This window comes from Patagioenas fasciata, chromosome 16 (genome assembly GCF_037038585.1).
Source record: "Patagioenas fasciata isolate bPatFas1 chromosome 16, bPatFas1.hap1, whole genome shotgun sequence".
NCBI classification, from domain to species: Eukaryota; Metazoa; Chordata; class Aves; order Columbiformes; family Columbidae; genus Patagioenas; species Patagioenas fasciata.
Genome location: NC_092535.1, coordinates 15,477,339 through 15,495,682, shown reverse-complemented (window position 1 = coordinate 15,495,682; position 18,344 = coordinate 15,477,339). Strand labels below are relative to the sequence as shown.

The following is an 18,344-nucleotide window of genomic DNA, read 5'->3' as shown; positions in this document are numbered from 1 at the left end:
CTCAGTGGGGTCATCCCTAAGACTCTCCCCCAGCTGTGTGAGGCCTCAGGATGGGAGTGTTGTGTTGGGGGGCAGCTCCACCCTGGCACAGGCAGCTGCCCCGGCGTGCAGGGCTGGCGGGCGGCCCCGGTGGGGAGAGGCTCTGCAGGGCCCACGCAGATGCTCAGTGGAATTGGCACAGTCCTTCGCTTCTCCTTCACCACGCGTGGCTGATGGGACCCTTTTCTTTCAAACTCTTCTCTCGTTCTTTCTCTTTGTTTTTTTGTTTTTGAGTGCCCAGCCTTACTGACATACGGTAGCACTGGTGTCTGAGCTGTTTCTGAATGTCTTAACAGACATGTTTTGCATACATCTGCTTCCACCGGGTGCACTGACGTGTTCCCAAGCTGGCCAAGCTTTTCTGTGTGAGTGACCCTTTCTCAAGATGATTAATTACCGAAAGACTTTTGGCAAAATCAGATTGAATAACCCTTCTCCCCCCACCTCACTCCTGCAAAGTTGCTGCTGTCAGAAAGGTTTCAGTCTCCATGCTTGAGCTATGTTTGACTCGACTCTGTGATGTTGGCTGTAGCATTCTTCCTCCTCCTCCTCTTCCTGCCCTCTCCCCCGTCGGCACTGCCAGCGCGGCCGCACCATGTGGTGCTCACTGTCTCCGTCTCTCTCCGCCATTGTGTCTCATTCAGAGAGCGGGCTTGAGGGAGGGCGCCGAGGAGAAAGCTAAGCCACCTCGGCACAGGGCTCCCGAGAGCGACACCGGCGATGAGGAGCAGGACCAAGAGAAGGACTCAGTCTTTCTGAAGGACAACCACCTGGCCATCGAGCGCAAGTGCTCCAGCATCACGGTCAGTTCGACCTCCAGCCTGGAAGCAGAGGTGGATTTCACAGTGATTGGTGACTTCCATGGCACAGCCTTTGAGGACATCTCCCGGAGCCTGCCCGAGCTGGACAAGGACAAGAGTGAAATGGAAGATGAGGCCCTGGTTTCCTTCCAGCACACTGACAAAGTAGTTCCTGGACTGGAAGAGGATGTCAAAGGCAGGGAGAAGGTCTCCCAGCTCAGCCCAGATGTCTCCCAGCTAGAGGTACACAGGGACGCCTTTCCACCGAGACTGTCTCAGTGACATCACGCTTCTGTGTCCCCTGTCCTTCTGCCCAGTATTGCCTTGTTGGTGTGCGCTCCCATGTTGGTTTGGAAGAACATGCTAGCTTTCAAACATCCCCAGGTTCTTGTCCGCTGTAGCAGTTTTCCCGCGGTGCACCCTGTCACCTGTTGCATGGCTCTGTCATGTGTTTTGTGCATCTGCTATCCAGGAGAAGTCATTGTCACATCTTAATCCCCTGCGTTTGGCTGCCTACCCTGCCCTTCACACCACTACAGCATGTCAGCAGCTGGGAAGGGCACATGTCACTAACCAGCAGCTCTGTCCTTGTGTTTTGCATGAAGTCAGTGACCAGTTTGTGTAATGATGAGGAATGTGCTGCCAACTAACTCCTCTGGTCGTGCCAGGGCTGGGAGGGATTTGCAGAGTAGCTTGTGGGAGCCACTGCAAAGCTTGTGGAGGGTCACTGCTATGCTGGGAGTGATTATAATGAGGCTAAGAAAAATGCATGCAGCATGCAGGTGGAATTGAGTATACGCCACAGGGAGAGGACGGTAGAGCCAGCCCCAGCTTGGACAAAACATAGCCTTGCGTCTGTGCTGGGCCAGGGCCGTCTCCTGCCCCATCAGCACCGGGGCAGCACTCCAGCCCTGGCAGGTAAGTGCCCAATGCTGCCTGGAGCTGCCAGGGTGAGTCCAGACCTGCAGCCAGGAAAAAGCTGTGGAATTAGAGGGACCTTTCTCTGACCCAGCCTGGATACCCTTGTGTGGAACGTCTGACACCATGAGCCCCAGCGTCACAGCGGCGCCGTGGGCAGGGGTGATCATCTCCACGGTGCCCCATGGCTGGCGCCGGGCAGGGGAGACTGTTGGCTCAGGAATGCTGAGCACTGGATAAGCATCCCCAGTGCAGGAGCCCTTGGCAGCTCCAGTTCCCTGTATCAGGGACACCTGGACACCTGTCTCCATCCCCTCAAGGTTCTGACACCTCAGGTGTAACCACAGCCATCAGGAGCTGGTGCAGGTCATAAATCTGCTGCAGGGAGTGAGAGAAATGGATTTGGTGGTTCTCAGCCACCTTTTGAAGATGAGTTTGACCTAACCCATGATATCTATAAATTTATAAAAAAAAAAAATCCCTGAAAACCCCGGGGACAGAGCATCGGGTCTGATCTGGGGTGTGTCAGTCACACGGGGCATAGTGCATGGTGGCCATCTGCCCAGGGCAGCAGCCTGGCCTCTGCTCTTTGCCCACGTAGGGCTCAGTGTGACACCTGTAGGACATCCTGTGTGTGTGGCACTGGCAGAGGAGTGGGGTGGGGATGCTCTGCACATGGAGGCTGGTGCACAAGGAGCACTCAAGGCTGTTGGCATCGTGCCCCAGTGCCTGACTTGCCGTGTTTCTTCTGCAGTCATCAGCCCTGAAAACGGATGCTGTCACCATTGGCCTGGCGCCAGGCATGAAGAAGCCTGAAGCAGACGGTTCTGCTCCCCACCGGGTCAGCACCACAGACGCAGCCCAGGTGACGTGGTGGTTCCACCCTCCTGTGACCCCACTCCCCAGTGGCTCTGCTGAGCCCCTGTGCAGCAAAAGCTGTCCCCAGGCAGCAGCGCTGGGAGGGCAGGTGGCTGAGCAGGGCAGTCAGGGGCGTCTGCTCACCCTTGTTTTGCTGGAGTCCCCAGAACATCAAAGCTCACCCAGAGCTATTCTGTGTGCATCCCTGGCCCCATCTGCCATGTTGCTGGGCAATGCTGGCACATGGGACATCTCCATAGGGTGACAGCCACCACACATGCTGCGTCACGTGTGTCTGTGGCTTCATGGCCCTCCCCAGCTTCCTCTGGCAGCAAGGACAGCCACACTGTCCCTGCGAGTGTCACCCCCTCCCTGTCACCTCCAGGCTCACCAGGTCCCTTTGCCTGGCAGGTGGAAGGAGGCACCCCAGGCAGCAGGGACACCGCAGCCACTGCTCACGGCGGCACTGCAGAGACAGCACTGCTGGCCTCAGTAAGTAGGGCTGGCCCCTCGAGAGGTGGGGAAACTGCTGTCCCCTGCAGTCCCTCTGCTCCAGAGAGGGTGTGCTGTGGCGGGGGGGGGCCCTGCCTCACCAGGGATGTCTGTGGAGGGCAACCTGCTGTGTTTGCCCCAGTGTTGTGTCAGAGCCAACATGCCCGTCTGCTCTTCTTTCAGGATCACAGCACCAAGGCTGGGAAAGGGGCTGTTCCCGCGACGGACCTTCGCTCCCTCTCACCGGTGAGGGGGGGACGTGGCACCACCAGCCAGGCCAAGTGGTGGGGAGAGCGGGAGGCAGCCCTGTGGGGCTAGGGTTGGTCGCACAGGGCCCCCTCCTGCGTTCCCAGCACTGACACCCTGGGCCAATGTGTTGGTACTGGGAAGCGCAGAAGGATGCTCAGAAGGTTGGGGAACAAGGTGTCAGAGGACCCACTGCCCATGGCCTTTTGCCTGTGGCCTTTCTCTTGTGCCAGACAAATGCCTTGAGCTGGAGGAGGAGAATTCCTAAAAAAATAGCCTAGTTCCTGGTGAAGTCTCCTAGCAGGCTGAGGTATCTTCAGGGCTGTGTGTCCTGCCTGGCCACACAAGGCCACACACAGAGTCCCCAGACTTCCAGTGGAGGTGATGGCCATCAAGAACCCTCAGCAGCAGGTCTTCCTGAACAGAGTGATTTCTTACTCAGTTGCCTCGTTTCAATGGAGTCAAGCCTGGCCAAATGCCACATGTGCTGCCCCAGGCTTGTCACTTTGTGCAGCCCAGAGAACATAGCCAGCACTGTGTGGCCGGGCCACCAGCGCAGCCTGCCCAGCCCTCGCCATGCAAAGCAGGATGGACGGAACTAGAGGTGGCCTGAGAACTCTGCACTTAGGATGGCCCTGAGGATGGGTGGGGAAGAGCAAAACACAGCCCTGGAATCATCTCCCCACTGCAGATGTCCTTTATTGCAGCTTTGGACTTGGGGTAGCTGTGGAAACCTCTCTGGCTTCTCAAAAAACCCTTGGTCCAGTTGGAAGCACAGTGCAGTGTCTTTTTTTTCCCTTGCCACTCTCTCCCCTCCTGTGCTTGACTGAGTAGGTGCCCCCCGTGGGAGGTCCCAGCTCTTCTGGAGCCAGCACTGGGGACTCCTCTGTGGTGGCCCCACTGATGCTGCTGCTCTCTATCTGGCAGATCACCAGCAGCTCTGCTGGGAAGGATGTGCTCACCAGCATATTCAGTGCCACTGCGGAAACCCTCTCCACTTCCACCACTACCCATGTTACCAAGGTAAGAGCATCTCCAAGGGGGACAGCTGGGGGATTCCTGATGCAAGCCACTGGAATTTGAGGATAGGTGGATTTATATTGTGGTTGGTACAGCTCCTCTCCTCCTTACAAGCTTAGAAAGTGTATGCTGTCCTGTCAGGGATGGCAAGCCAGCACAACACCCCATGCCTCGCTCTGAGCACCCCATGCCTGGCTCAGCCATGCTGTGCTGCCTGTCCCACCCAGCCAGGTGTGACCACGGGGGGCTGCAGGCAAGGACAGCCAGGCATTAGGTGTTTGTCACCTGTGTACCACCCACGGAGACTGTGAGTGTTCGCACCTCTCCTGTGCCTACCTCTCCTCATTGGGAGGGCAGGGAGTCAGTGGGGCGAGAAGGAAGAGCAGCATGCAGTGTCACTGACCTCCTGAGGCCAACTGCAGACTGGAAGGGACTCTGAATTAGGCTGCCAGCAATGTGCCTGTGAGTTTCTGCTCGTGCAACTGGGGTGAGTGTTCCCAGATGTACCTAAGAGCCAGACCCCAGGTCCCCCGGCCCAAGAAGCCCATGGCATCATGCATCTCACTTTGTGTCAGCTGTGGGAGCCATGTAAGCGTGGGGTGTGTTTAGTTTATTAGAGCTGGAGTGGTCCAGGCAAGGAGGAGTGATGGTAGGAAATGAAGAAGACAAGGATGCATTAGAGGACCTCACCCATGGCCATTTAATTCCCAAACTGAGTGCACATAAATGAAAGCAGAAGCCCAGTGAGGGAGCTGAGCAGGAAGGAGGGGTGCTCAGTACCTGCCATTCAGACTTTTTCCTTTCCTCCCACCTGTGGCCAGCTGTGTCTTGCCAGTTCTGACCATGCACTGAGTCAAGGGTAGTGGGAGATGATACACTAAATTACAGGGGAGTTCCTAAGGTGATGCTCCCATGGGCAGAGCTACATCTGCTGGGAGTTGCTTGGTGGACAGCTGTGGGTGAGTGCTTTCCTTCTTCTTGTACAGACTGTGAAAGGAGGTTTTTCTGAGACCAGAATAGAGAAGCGCATCATTATCACAGGAGATGAAGATGTGGACCAGGACCAGGTAGGAGCAGGAGGCCCTGGCTTTGCCCAGCTCTGGCTGCCTCCAGCTACAGCACTGCATGCTGCTGGGTCTGGCTCGTACCTGTTTACTCCTTCACTCCAAAAACTGGCCCCAAGTTCCCAAACTTACGAGCTGTGTCTGGCAGTGCAGGTCCCCGTGGGGTGCAGTGGCACCCACGTGAAGCCCCAGCCCAACTCCCATCGGCGCCCGCTGCAGCACTGGAACAGTGGCAAAGGTGAAACCTCAGCACAGAGTCCAGTGATGGGATCACCTTTTTATTTTCTTAAAACAGGTTTCCCGTTGCCCTTTCTCTGTTGAAATACTCCAAAGTAATCCAGATTCTTTCTCTCTTTCCAGCACAGTCTCACTACAGGTTAACTCACTCCAAGTGATGGTGTTTTGCATCTGCCTCCATCACAGAGGAACAGAAAGTGACAAATTTTCGATGAAATAACAGATTGACACAAGTCTCTAGGGCTACCAAGTCACTTTCCTGTGACCTAACCATTTGGGATTTGTTGCTTAAGAAGAAAAAGTAAAGAACTAAAGCATTTAAAAGGCTCTAAAATAATTTTTATATATTTTTAGAATTAGAATAATAAATTTAATTAGATTATTATTGTAGACTTTTCTAGGGTTTTGCTGCAGGTAGAATTGCTGCTGTTCCTTTGCTTGGGTTTTAGTAGGGAACCTGGGACATAGCGTGTCTGTATGGAAAAAAAAAAAAACAGCAAGAGAAAGGCAGTGTATGAGGTGTCCCAATGGTGTACGAAACCTGGATCAGTGGTGGGCTCCAGCCTCTTCTGCCAGGCTCCTGTGGGTTCAGCTTTGAACCTCTGTATCCGTTTCCTCCTGAAATACCACTCATCTTCAGCTGCTTTCTCTCCACTGGTTCTGCCTGGCTGAGAGCAATGTACCAGATTTCAGGGAAGCGATGATAAATGCTTTCATCCTTCTGCTTTCTAGGCACTGGCTTTAGCAATCAAAGAGGCAAAACTACAGCATCCTGACATGCTGGTAACCAAAGCTGTGGTATACAGAGAAACAGAACCTTCTCCAGAGGAAAGGGACAAGAAACCTCAGGTAGGTGGAGAAGGTACCAGGTGTGATTTATACCTGCTGCGGGAGGAGGTGGAGGTAGCTGGGGAGGTGTCTCTGATCCCCAGCAGCTGCAGGGGCTGGTAGGTGTTGCTGCTCCTCAGCACTGAGCAGCAGGACTTGGCCAGCAGTTCTCATGTGATGGTGGCTCTGGGCATGCCCACCTGGTTCTGGTTAGAAAGCCAGTGCCATGCCACCTGCAGATGTCACCTTGCTGTCCTTCTTGGCAGAGGGGTCAGCGTCATTTGCATGTGAAGAAGAAAGGACCTGCTTGCCCCCCTGGGGCAGGGAGGGAAGGAGGTGATACCAGTTTTGTGGATGGGCTGAGAAACGTGGCTACAGGTTCTGCAGAGCTAGTCCGAAGTATCAGAGCAGTGTCTGCAAAACAAGAGGTTTCTTTAGTTCCAGTCAGATCCCCAGGTTGGCTTTTTACACATGTGCAGGCGCAGGCAGCAGCACACAAAATTTGCACCCCCCCTGCAGATGCCCCAAAGCAGTCACACCCCAAACATTTTTCCTCAGGGCAAAGCTGGCGTGAGGAATCCTGCCCCGCTCTGACCCCATTGCTCCCCCATTAGCTGGGTTGCTGCAGCTCTGCCGTGGTGGCACAGCCCAACAGAGCTCCGTGCAGGGCAGCTGGGGGGCAGGAGCACAGTGGAGGGGAGAGTGGGAGCTTCTAAATGCAGCTGCACTGCTGAAAAAGGTATGAGGAACTCTGGCACCAACCAGGCTGCAGGTGCATTTCGAGAGGCCACTCGGAAGGTCAGAGGAGGCTCTTGCATCTGCTTAATCTGACCTCCTATGGCACAGTACAAACAAGCAAGCCCAGACACTTCTGCATCACTTCGGGAGCCACCCCATTTTCACTGAATGTATTCAAGTGAGGGAGCAGTGACTCACTGGTGTCTCCCCCATACACCAACACCAGCCCAGGAAATTAAGAGTTCTGCTAATAACCAGAGGTCCTGGTAATTAAGTGCAAACTGTGGCCCCAAGTGTTTGCAAATTTACTGCCCAGTGCCCTCATACAAAGAGGAGCCAAAGAAATCAATCCCCCATGACCGGTCATTTCTATCTGCCTTGTACAGGAATCTTGACCAACATGTTCATGGAAGTCAGCATCTGCATTCACACCTGGAGAACAGCAGAGAAGGAGCCTTCATGCTGGATTTGTCAGCAAGACGTAGACATCCTGGCTGCAATGTTCATGGCAAGAGACAAATGTTTTTTTAAAAAAAAAAGAATAGCAAATATATTATATATATATATACATACATATATATATATATAAAAAAAACAGGAAACAAAATGCATCCTTGCACTGCTGCTATATGCTGGAAATGAATAGCAAACAACACCACCAACATACAATGCCAACCCTCTGCAGTTAAATTGAAGAATTTACTGGATTGGTGATAAAATAAGATTTTAAAAAGTCATAATAACAATAATATTGTTAGTAATACAATAAGCCACCATCTTGCATGTTACATTAAAGCATACACAATCGTGAGTTCATTTGTTGCACACTGAATGGAAAGAAAAACTGCTTTGCAACAAAGCAAGAAATAAGCCAACTGAAATAAAAAACCACAAGCAGAAGCAAAACCATTCCCCACCTCTGGAAAGAAGAGACAAAAATATCGACTATATTACCTTAGAGTTATTTTCCGATTCACAAGTGTCATTTCGCCTTTCTCATTCCATGCTGGTTCTTTTGCATCTTTTGGGGTTTTGTTAACTCTTCCCTGTCTATTCCCTATCTTCTTCTCTGTGCATTTGTCCAACCTCTTGTTCTCTGAAGGTATTTAAGAATGGATTTCATTTCAGATAAAACAAACAATATGTATATGGTTTCTCATTTATAAAAAAGCAGCCTGTAGGGGTTTCATATGGATGTGCATTTAAGTTATGTATATTATTATATATAACAAGGGGGGAGGGAGGGAACAATACTGAAATAATTCAACAGTGCTGGTAAATATGAAGATGACATTTTTAAATTATTAACTCTTTGATTGACTGTGGTTGGTGTATTTTGAGACTCTTAGATCACACATGGGACTCTCAGTCCTGCAAGAGGAGAATGGGGAGGGTTTCAGCCGCCATGTTTTGGGAGGGAAAGGGAGAGGGCGAGAGACGGGAGATGTCTCGCCGGCTGATCTGCAGTGTATGGGGGTTGTATTTGGAGGGCCAGTGGTGACTCGGAGGGGCAGGGAAGGAGGTTGGGGCTGTGGCTCCGGTAGCTGACATGGGAGTCATCTGGAGCAAGGCGGCAGCAACAGGACCACGTTCATTGCTCCTCTTCAGCCCACTGAGCCGTGCCAGTGGTTGGGGTGGTTTTGCTTTGTTTCTGGATCCCAGTAATAAAGATACTTGAGCTTTGTAGTAGGGTCAAAGGCAGAGGGGTTGTTTCTGCCCTGCCTGCCCTGCAGCCCAGGGTGTGATGGCAAGGGCTGCCCAAGGCGCTGTGGGCTGGTGACAGTGATGGCAGGGTGATGGCAGTTCCTTCAGGACCTGCCCGGGGATGGACAGTGGAGGGACTGTGCTGTCTCCATCCCTGCAGAGCATCCCAGGCTGGATGAGAGAGCCCAGGCCCTCTGCCTACGAAGGCGATGTCGAGGAGATGTCCATGGAGCTGCCTTCCCCCAGCTCATCCCAGCTCAGCCATTAGCCACAGGCTTCCTCTACAGCTGCCTTTGGAAGGGGATCATGGGCCAAGACCAGGGCCTTGTACACTGTGAACCAGGCAGTTAGGGTGGACTTGGAACCAAAATCAGAAAGGAAAGTAAACAGGTTTCCTTCTTCGAATCATCTCTAGCTCTGCAGAAACAGAAGGGCCCATGATTCTGCACCATTTTGCCTTTAGTCTCCCACCCCTCACGCAAACCGTGCCCAGAAATAGGTGCATTTTGCCAGGTCCTGCAGTGACTCCGAAGATGACAGTGAGCAGGAGAGCCTGCGCTGCAAGGGTGTTCTGGGCAGACCCTGCTCAGTGCCTTTGCTGTCCCAGGAGAGAGCCTGCTCCCTGGCAGTCACGGTTCACCAGTTGCTTGCTATTATGTCCCCGTGAAGTCTGTTGTCTTTCTGGCTGAGAGGTTTCTCCTGAAAGCGTGAAAGACACAAGCACAGGCTGCTTGGGAAGTGGACAGAGCTGCTGGCTGGTGCCAGTGCTGCCAAGTTGTGAGGGTCTCCCCAGCACCTTCAGGTACCTTTAGAGACCAGACTCCCGACTGAAAAAAGAGTTAAGCCAGTTGTAACGAGGCTACTTTGCTCTCTTTTTTTCAATAGACCCAAGCCAGCTGTAATCAGCAGTGGCATTTTCAGAAAGAGCGGCAGGGTCGGAGGGGCAGAAGACTTGTGATCTGCAGATGATACTGCTGTTCATCAGCCACTGCATATTCAGATGAGCCCACCTGGCTTTGACACCTTTACAATCCACCAGAGGCTACTGTGAAACCAGATAGTTCCTTTTGACATTGTGTACAGTTATGAAATCAAAGGTTACTGTTAAAATTAGTGGCCTTACAGAGTTAGACTTGATGTGTGCTTGGACTGAATTGAGTTACGTTTGGAGTGAGCAGATCTGGCTCACTCATCTGGCTTCCGCAGCGTGTTTAATGGGTGGCAGTGTTTAAAAACTGTTAAAAAAAAAAAAGAAAAGTAAAGAAAAAAGCTCACTCCTTTTTTGCCTGGCAGGGTGTGGGTTTCTGCTGCTCAGCAACAACCGAGGCTCCCGTGGGCTCAGCAGCCCCAGCCTGCCCATCACCTCTCTCTGTTTCAGATTGCTGGTTACTACTTGTTTTCTTCCAGGGGCCTTTCTGTTGAAAGAGGTGGGAGACACGAGTGCCTGTTTTTACCCAATCCCACAAATTCATTCCAAACCTGGCCTGCGATCGCATGAGTAACAATAAAAATAATAATAATATTTATTTTTATTCGAGAAGCACCTTACCAACCAACTGCAATGCTCTGTTGTTCCTTCGCTAACTCTCCTTTTCCCTTGTTCTCCCTCTCCCCCCTTTGGTCATACTCTTTTTCAGTGCTCGGTGGTGTATGCGTGCGTGCTCACTGTTCTTGTAGTCAATAAAAGTGAAATAAATGTGTTTGATGCTAAATCAGCTTGGGGCCTCAGTGGACTCTTTCCTACCAGGAGGACGGAGAAGTGAAGGGGGGACCTTGCAACTGGGGTCTCTGCACATGGAAATACTGGATTCTGCTCTGCCCAGAGCGAAGATGCCGCCAGGTTGGGTGTTGTGGCTTCGTGCAGCTGCAGCGGCCAACCCTCGTGTGGCCGTGTGGGCCAGCAAAGGTGGTTGGGAGGATGCTCGGAACACAGGAGGCAGCAGCTGCTCCAAGGACCCCGACTTTGTCCTCCTGGAAGGATGTGGTGCTGTGACGGCATCTCCCACCGCAGGGCCCTGTATATCTGTCTCGCTGTGAGGGTCTCTGTGTGTCTGTCGTGCTGTGGGGCTCTCCATCCCCAGCTGGGAGGACTGGGGGCCCAGGGGAATGGCTGAGGAGAGACTGTCTTGGAGAGACGTTGGGTCAGAGAGGAGCAGCCGTCAGCCACGGAGGGCCCCAGGAGGCCGAAGGGGAACAGCCGCCGGGTTTGGGGTCTTGGGTCAGGGGACCCCAGCCCGCTGGCCTGCAGTGAGGGCCGGGACACCCACCCCGGGCCGGCAGTGCCGGCGGCTCCCCGGATCGGCCGCGGGCGGGATGCGGCCGCGTCCGGAACCGCCGTGCCCGGAGCGGCGGTGCCACACGGGCCCTTTTCGGGGAGGACCGGGCGGGCTCGGCGGCGGTTCCGGGCGGTAAGGACAGCCCCGGTGCCATGGCGGGCTCGCGGCTGGAGCCCGAGCTGGCCAGGCAGCTCTTCTTCGAGGGCGCCGCGGTCGTGGTGCTGGGTGTGCCCGAGGGCACCGAGTTCGGCATCGACTACAGCAGCTGGGCCGTGGGGCCCAGGTTCCGCGGCGTCAAGATGATCCCGCCGGGCGTCCACTTCGTGCACTGCAGCGCGGGGCGGGCGGGCGGCGGCCGCCGGGAGACGGGCCCGCGCACCGGGCAGTTCCTCAGCCTGCGGCGGCGGGAGGTGCGGCTGCTGCGCTGGGACGCCGCCAGCGAGGCGCTGGGGCTGGCGCCGCCGGCCCCCGGGGAGACCGAGGCCTTCCGGGAGAACCTGCAGGAGATGGACCGGTTCCTCGGGCCCTACCCCTACGAGACCCTGAAGAAGTGGGTCTCCCTCACCAGCTTCATCAGCGAAGCGGTGGTGAAGCAGCTGCAGCCGGAGAGCGGGCAGATCTGCGCCTTCTCGGAGGTGCTGCCGGTCGTGGCGGGGCGGCTCAGCAGCGACCGGGCGGAGCAGCGCGGGGCGGCTCTGGGCGCCGAGTGCCGGAGCTACGCGGAGGGGCTGGCGCGGCTGCCCCGCATGGAGCCGAGAGCCGGCACCGAGATCAGGTTCACGGAGCTGCCGACACAGATGTTCCCCGATGGTGCTACCCCGGAGGAGATAACCAGGCACAGCATGGACCTCAGCTACGCGCTGGAGAAGGTGATTCAGCAGCGATATGCCAGCCAGCCTCTGGATCTGCTCGGTGAGTCCCGCGTGTTGCCTGGTGGAGTCCTGGGGTGCTTGGGGAGAATGAAGTCACTTCTCTGCAAAACGAGAGCCTGGGGATGAAACCTGCACCTGTTCTGTGGGCCCGGTGCCCCGGCACCCTGGAGCATCTCTCTTAATCACGGGACGGGAGTTAGTGGAGTTTTTAGCAGCTCTTGGGCCTGTTTCAGTTGCATTGGTGTGAGGATGAGGTGCTTGGTGTCCGAAGCTGCCACGTTTGCCCCTCTCGCTCCTGAGTGCTGCCCAGATTGCCTCAAATCAAGTCAAAAGCAGCAATCGCATGTTGCCACGAACAGCATCTCATGCAAATTGGGCCTGTCATCTGGCACCAAACTGGCAATCTGCCTGTTAAGTGAACATCTGAGGGCAGAGGCTGTGGAGGCCTAGAAGCATTGAGTGGGGCTGAGCATTTTAATTTTCAGATTGTTGATCCGATTTTGGTGATGAGGTGATATCAGATCTCGCTGCAATCAGTTCCCGAGGTGGGAGCCGGTCCCCTCCCTGGCTGGAGCTGTAGCAGCTCAGCTCTGGGCAGCGCTTGAGGTTTGCCATCCACGGGGAGGGCTGTGGCTCCCCGTCACAGGGTCTTTTAGCACTTGCCAGCCTTTGTTGACAACCTCCGATATGAATGAATATAAAATCTGTGGCGGTCCTGAAGTGTGGGTTTGTTTTGTGGCAGGATGGAGGGCTTGGGAACCCAGCTGAGCTGGAGCCTCAAGGCTACTGAGGTTTGGAATAAGCCTTTGGTTTTCCTGTCTTCCTTTTTTTTTTTATATTAACATTATACAATTTATTCTTTATCAAAATTATCAAAGACAACTCTAGGATATACAAAAAACAGATTACTTCAGGAAATGATGATGCCATTGTTCTGGCAAAATAGCTGATGCTCAACATCCAGTGAGATGATCCCTGGCTCTTAATTTGATGAGGAGGAAACATCTGTTAATGTTCTCACAGCCTTTGTGTTCAAGGTCAACAGCATTTGCACTCCTGTGTGGCTTTGGAAGCCCACGCACAGGTGGAGCGAGTGTTTGCAGAATACCAGTGACATCTGACTGACTTCTTTGAGTGTCATTTTGAGAACACAGATGACACGGGAAGTCCTTAGGTGGCTGTTACTCTGATTGCCAGTGAGGTCACCCTCCAAAGATGAAAATTACCATTGCAGGTGGCCCTGCCTGGATTATTCTTTGCTTTTCCTCCAGCTGAAGAGCAGAACATTAGTAAATAGTGTTTGGAGTATTGATTGCTATTAGCAGAATCGCTGGAGGGCAGATTGCTTACGCAAAAGGCAAACCCAGAGTTTTATGCAATCATTTAGAGTTTTTGAAAGGGCATGTACCTTGGATATGTTTTTAGTCTTATATGTGTTTCGTCTTGTTTTCCTGTGCTGAATACACACAGCTGAGTTGCAGTTCGCTTTCATCTGCTTCCTGATCGGGAACGTGTATGATGCATTCGAACACTGGAAAAGACTCTTAAACATCCTGTGCCGATCTGAAGATGCCATAGGGAAGTATCGAGACCTTTACATCAATCTCATTTCTGTGCTGTATCATCAGCTCAGTGAAATCCCAGCTGATTTTTTTGTGGACATTATTTCCCAGGATAACTTTTTAACCAGCACCTTACAGGTACGTTTGTGGCTATCTCTTGAAAAATGGGAGTGGGAGGAGAGAGCATACAGGACATCAGAGCAAATCTGGGGAGAAGCTGCAAAAGGAATTAAGCTACTGTTGAGCTGCATGGGAGATAGTGAGCCTATCTAAGCCCACACATGTTTTCTTAAACTTTTTCCCTGTATTATTTACAAAGAAATGCCGTTTGCTTGTCATCGCAGTTAGATCTGCTCAAGCTGTGCCTAGAAGAGTCTAATGCAGTATAAAATTGAGTTAGGCCACGTGCAGAGAGGCCAGCAAAGCGAGGTGACGAAGGGAAAGGCTAATGAAGATGGCTGCAACACAGAGTGGGGACGTTGTCTTTTTTCTTATGCTTTCCTTGCAAACAGTGCTGAAAGTAGCCTGCTGCCTTGGCGTGCTTCTGGAGTTCTGGAGTGCTGCATCTAATGTGACTGGACTGTACCAGCATACTTCTTCTAAAACTTGTTAAGGCTTTTGACTACATTAAGCTGAACAGCTATGAGAGAGGCTGAGCAAGTGCGAGATGATGTCAGTCAGATTATTCTTTCGCAAATTCCATTAATTCTTAAAACCACAACACAAAACTTTGGCATAAAAGACTGCAGAGAAGTTGCAGTGAAAACTTATTGAGCTTAGGACATTGGTAGCATTTAAGAAACTTCTTCGTTCCTGTGAGCCTTAAGCAAAGCTGAAGATTTTCTGTAACGAAGTTCTTATTCAGAGCGCATTTATGGTTAGTCGGAAATGCAGAAAACACTGCTGCTGCTGAGACTGTCATGGGCACACCTGCAGTTCAGCACTAGTAATACCAGTTACTCCTGCTGATTGTAACCATGCTAACAGCTCAGCAAACAACCCAATCAAACTTGCTTTAAAATTAAAAAAAAAGAAAAAAACCCCACACTAGATATACTGGTGAAACTCAGCAGTGGAAACTTAGTTCCAGCAGTTGCTTGCTGCATGTCACTAATGCCTTTGCCTGTCTTAGGGAGCACCTGCGTTTCTGTACTTGGAGTTACAAGTTCTTGCTGCAGATTTGGTGAAAGGGAAGGTGTTTGTTTTTAATTTGCTGGGTATGGTGTTACAGGAAACATTGCTTTAATCAAGTCACTTTCTTCACTTTTTTTGAATTTGGATTCAGAGAAGTCTTGATATTTTTATTTGATTTTTGTTGGTGTTTTTTTCCATCCCATTACAGGGTGGAAAGCCTACCTCTTTGCAGCACACTCCCAGCGACACTTTGAGCTGTCAGTTTACAGCAGTACAAAGAATGCCATTCTTTCCATCTCAGGAGCGTTTTGGAAGTACCTGTCTTGCTGTTTATCTTTACTTTTTTGATACCTGAGTCTTGTATGCCCTTGAATTTCATTGGTCTCTGTTTTTCCACTTAAGCAGTAGAAGCTGATGCCTTTAGGTGGCTGTGCTGGCTTCAGTGATCACTGTTAAGCCCCAGCAGGAGCCACCACATTCCTAGTAACAAAGAACAGATTTGCCTTATGGTTGAACAGAACCTTTCCTCGCTAGAAGTTCTCTGTTCCTCTGCTCCTGTGGGATTTCCCTGATGTACTCAAACAGTGCCAGGGAACCTCTGGGCCTCGCCTTCCCCAGTCACGCTGTGCGCACAGCCCTCGGTGAGCACTCTGAACTGCACGTGGGCAGGTGCAGCAGCAGAAGTGCAAAACAGTGTGTGTGGGGGTGTATTATCTGGGTTAGCTTTTGCTCAGCTTTGAATACAGCAACTTTATTTCTGGAGTTTGATCTAAGGCAAGACAATTACAGCATAACCTCCACTGAATAGGCAGCCCTAACAGTGTTTAAAAAAAAGAAGATGAAATGACTTATTTAATGTGCAATTCGTTGAGGAAGAGTGGGAAGTATAATCTTTTGATCTTTTTGTTCTTAATAGTAGCCTTGCTGTGTAAGGGAGTTCTGTTACAAAGAGGCAGTTTCACGGTAGAATGAACAAGGGAAAGACAAATGATCATAAACAAGGCAATGAACTTTGCTGCTCATTGTCAGTGTTTTATCCGGCTGTCAGTAGTCTCTCCCAAACAACACCCTGCTTTTTCCCCAGACGCCTTTTCCTTTACTTGCATCCTGCAATTATTTTTCTTTTTATTTGGCTTTGAAGTAAAAGTTTTTTTCCTATGAAAGTGAATTCTGGATCACAAGTTCAGAAGAGGAGCAGAAGCAGGCTGATGAGAGATGGATTCTAAAAGCTAAATGCCCTGTTTAATCATACACAGGTGCTTTAGGTCTCACAATGCTAACAGAAGTTGTGAATTTGTGAAAAGATAATAGATCTGTGTGTGTTTGGATGGTGGAGGAGCCGCCCATAGAGGTCAGTCCAGATTTCAGTGCCCTGTGTTCAAGGGAATGGCTGTGCTGGGGATAACTGGACTTTCTCCAGAGAGCTCCCATTCTTCACTTACCTTCAAGGTCTTTTTATTAAGTTTCCTCTATATCCTAAGGTATTGGTGATACCGTATTACAAAAATAGTTTGTGGAATATCCTAGTCCGTCCAACCATAAAAACAATGGGTATAATTACCTGTTGGCCTTTTTGACACATGCTGCAAAATTGACTCTGTTGCAAATGAAAACTGATAGTCCTCTTTGGTTTTTTCCTTCTGCTCAGATATTTTTCTTTGCTCACACTTAAGAGTAGTTCAGAATTCCATAGTACATATTGAATTACGTATACACTCCTCCTTGAAGCAAGGTGATTACCATAGTGCAGATATTTCTAACGCTGACTCGGTGGTGAGAGGGCAGGGTATCTGTCTTGGCTCTGGGATGGGAGGAGGCGGGAAGGCTTTGTTTAGGTAGCTCCAAAGCTGGAGTTGGTTTTCAGGGTGGTAGATCTCTTACTAGTGGCCTAACCTGAGACTTTTCCTGACGCACCCTGTTGATGACCTCCTTATAGGAAAGAGATGCAGAGCTTGGGCCATGGCTGGGTTCTCGCTGACCTCTACTCTGTTCTTCTAGGTGTTTTTTTCCTACACGTGCAGCGCTGCTGTTGATGGGACCCTAAGGAAGAAGGCTGAAAAATTCAAGGCTCACCTAACGAAGAAATTTAAATGGGACTTTGAGGCAGAGCCTGATGACTGCGCTCCTGTAGTGGTGGAACTTCCTGAGGGCGTGCAGGTGGACTAAACAAAATGCCTGCTTAGAAACAAACAGCTTTTTAAAATAACTCTCCACATCATCCCTAACCTTGCCAGCTTCCTAGAGTCTGTTTCTGAAGCTGACTCCTCTTTCTGCTGTAGAAACAGATGTGGAAAACTGAGGAGGATTCCTGGCTTTTCAAGGAGACCAGAATTACTGGAGGAGTTTGAGCATTGTCACACGGCTACTTTGGACACCTTGTTTTTTTTCCCTGGCTGTTCTGCACGTTCTTCTCATTCTGTTCTCAGCTGACCTGTAGATCCCTGATCCCTTCTGTCCTCCTGGGCTGGAAGTGACACCCTGTTTGGAGAGTGTCTGTGACTTTACACCTGAAGCCTTTGCTGCTCCGGTTTGATACCTGGTGAGCAAGGAGTGTGAGCCCATGTGACTGGTCATTGCACCTTTGACAGCCTGATCCCAGACTGTGAGCTGAGCCTTGCTGCTCTTCCAAGGCTTGTGTAATGCAAAGGATGTAACCAAAACTCTTTCAAAACTGCATTGGATATTTGTGATGCTTACTGTGATTTATTGCAGTGATCTGTTGTGGAGGAGAACTCAAAGGCACAGCAAAATTCCTCCCATTTCATACCCCTAATACTGAGGTATCTTATTCCTCCCATTCTGTTAAAGCCTTTTGTATTTACTGCTGACACTCCGTTTAGCCTGATGTAAAAGTAAGTTTTACAACTTGGCAACAAGAAATAGAGTTATCGGGCAGTGGTCACCCAGGTCTTGAAGAAGATGCTGTCTTGATAGAGATAGAAGATCAGACTTCACATGAACTGGATCATCTGCTTTGTTATAATTTGAAATCTTATGTATTTTCAGTTCTTTCTCCCCATTTCCCGCAGGTCGGCTGTAAGAAAACTTGTGGTGCTTGTTCAGAGCTGTACAGGCACTTAGTCTGACCACTCGTTGCTGTTCGACTGCTCCAGGAATTTGTCTGTATGCATGTCCAACAAGTTAACGCTGTTTGTTAGACTTGTGTAGTTCAAAATAAATCTCAAGAGAGCCTTTCCAACAGAAAACATCTGTATGAATAGTTTTTTTAGTTATTTAGCCAAAGCTGATAGCACAGTGATGCTGGCCTCTCTCATCAGGATGTCCAGTATCCCCAGAAGTAACATCACAAGGTTATCTGTGACATCCAAGGACAACTCACAGTAAAATGATACATGGCATGGCACAAAGTGCAGCGTGTTCTGGGAAGGAGGTACGTGGCGCGGTGCTTCCAGATAATCAGGAACTTGCCATGGGAACTGGCTGTCAGAAGCCCTTGTCTGCAGTTCGGTGCTGTTTCCTCCCTTTCCTCAAGGGCTCTGCACTCCGTTGCTCTGATGTCTCTGTTTGTCCATTTTGAATACACTGTATTGACTAC

At 51.1% G+C, this 18,344-nt stretch overlaps 2 protein-coding genes across 12 annotated transcripts in view; both read left to right on the top strand.

Moving 5' to 3' along the window:
- Positions 1 to 10,659, top strand: part of EPB41L1 (erythrocyte membrane protein band 4.1 like 1) — a 70,449-nt gene extending 59,790 nt beyond the window's left edge. For 9 of the 11 annotated variants that reach the window (XM_065850008.2, XM_065850004.2, XM_065850007.2 and 6 more), the window contains 8 exons: positions 684 to 1,082; positions 2,512 to 2,622; positions 3,027 to 3,107; positions 3,291 to 3,353; positions 4,281 to 4,376; positions 5,360 to 5,440; positions 6,407 to 6,523; positions 7,627 to 10,659. In XM_065850008.2, the coding sequence (XP_065706080.1) occupies positions 684 to 1,082; positions 2,512 to 2,622; positions 3,027 to 3,107; positions 3,291 to 3,353; positions 4,281 to 4,376; positions 5,360 to 5,440; positions 6,407 to 6,523; positions 7,627 to 7,635 (957 nt within the window). In that variant the 3' untranslated portion in view covers positions 7,636 to 10,659. The remainder of the gene's footprint in view (positions 1 to 683; positions 1,083 to 2,511; positions 2,623 to 3,026; positions 3,108 to 3,290; positions 3,354 to 4,280; positions 4,377 to 5,359; positions 5,441 to 6,406; positions 6,524 to 7,626) is intronic. The other 2 variants (XM_071815664.1, XM_071815662.1) reach the window with 2 other exon arrangements.
- Positions 10,660 to 11,301: 642 nt separating this feature from the next.
- AAR2 (AAR2 splicing factor) lies at positions 11,302 to 17,994 on the top strand. Its single transcript, XM_065850119.2, has 3 exons — positions 11,302 to 12,132; positions 13,563 to 13,792; positions 16,787 to 17,994. Exons 1-3 carry the CDS (start codon positions 11,373 to 11,375, stop codon positions 16,952 to 16,954), a joined length of 1,158 nt encoding a protein of 385 aa, XP_065706191.2. The 5' UTR covers positions 11,302 to 11,372; the 3' UTR covers positions 16,955 to 17,994.
- Positions 17,995 to 18,344: the final 350 nt, after the last annotated feature.

Excerpts from the sequence above, each read along its gene's own strand:
- AAR2 (XM_065850119.2), top strand. The coding sequence starts at position 11,373 with ATGGCGGGCTCGCGGCTGGAGCCCGAGCTGGCCAGGCAGCTCTTCTTC. Across the intron at positions 12,133-13,562 it reads CCAGCCTCTGGATCTGCTCG|CTGAGTTGCAGTTCGCTTTC; the intron begins GTGAGTCCCGCG and ends GAATACACACAG. Across the intron at positions 13,793-16,786 it reads TTTTAACCAGCACCTTACAG|GTGTTTTTTTCCTACACGTG; the intron begins GTACGTTTGTGG and ends CTGTTCTTCTAG.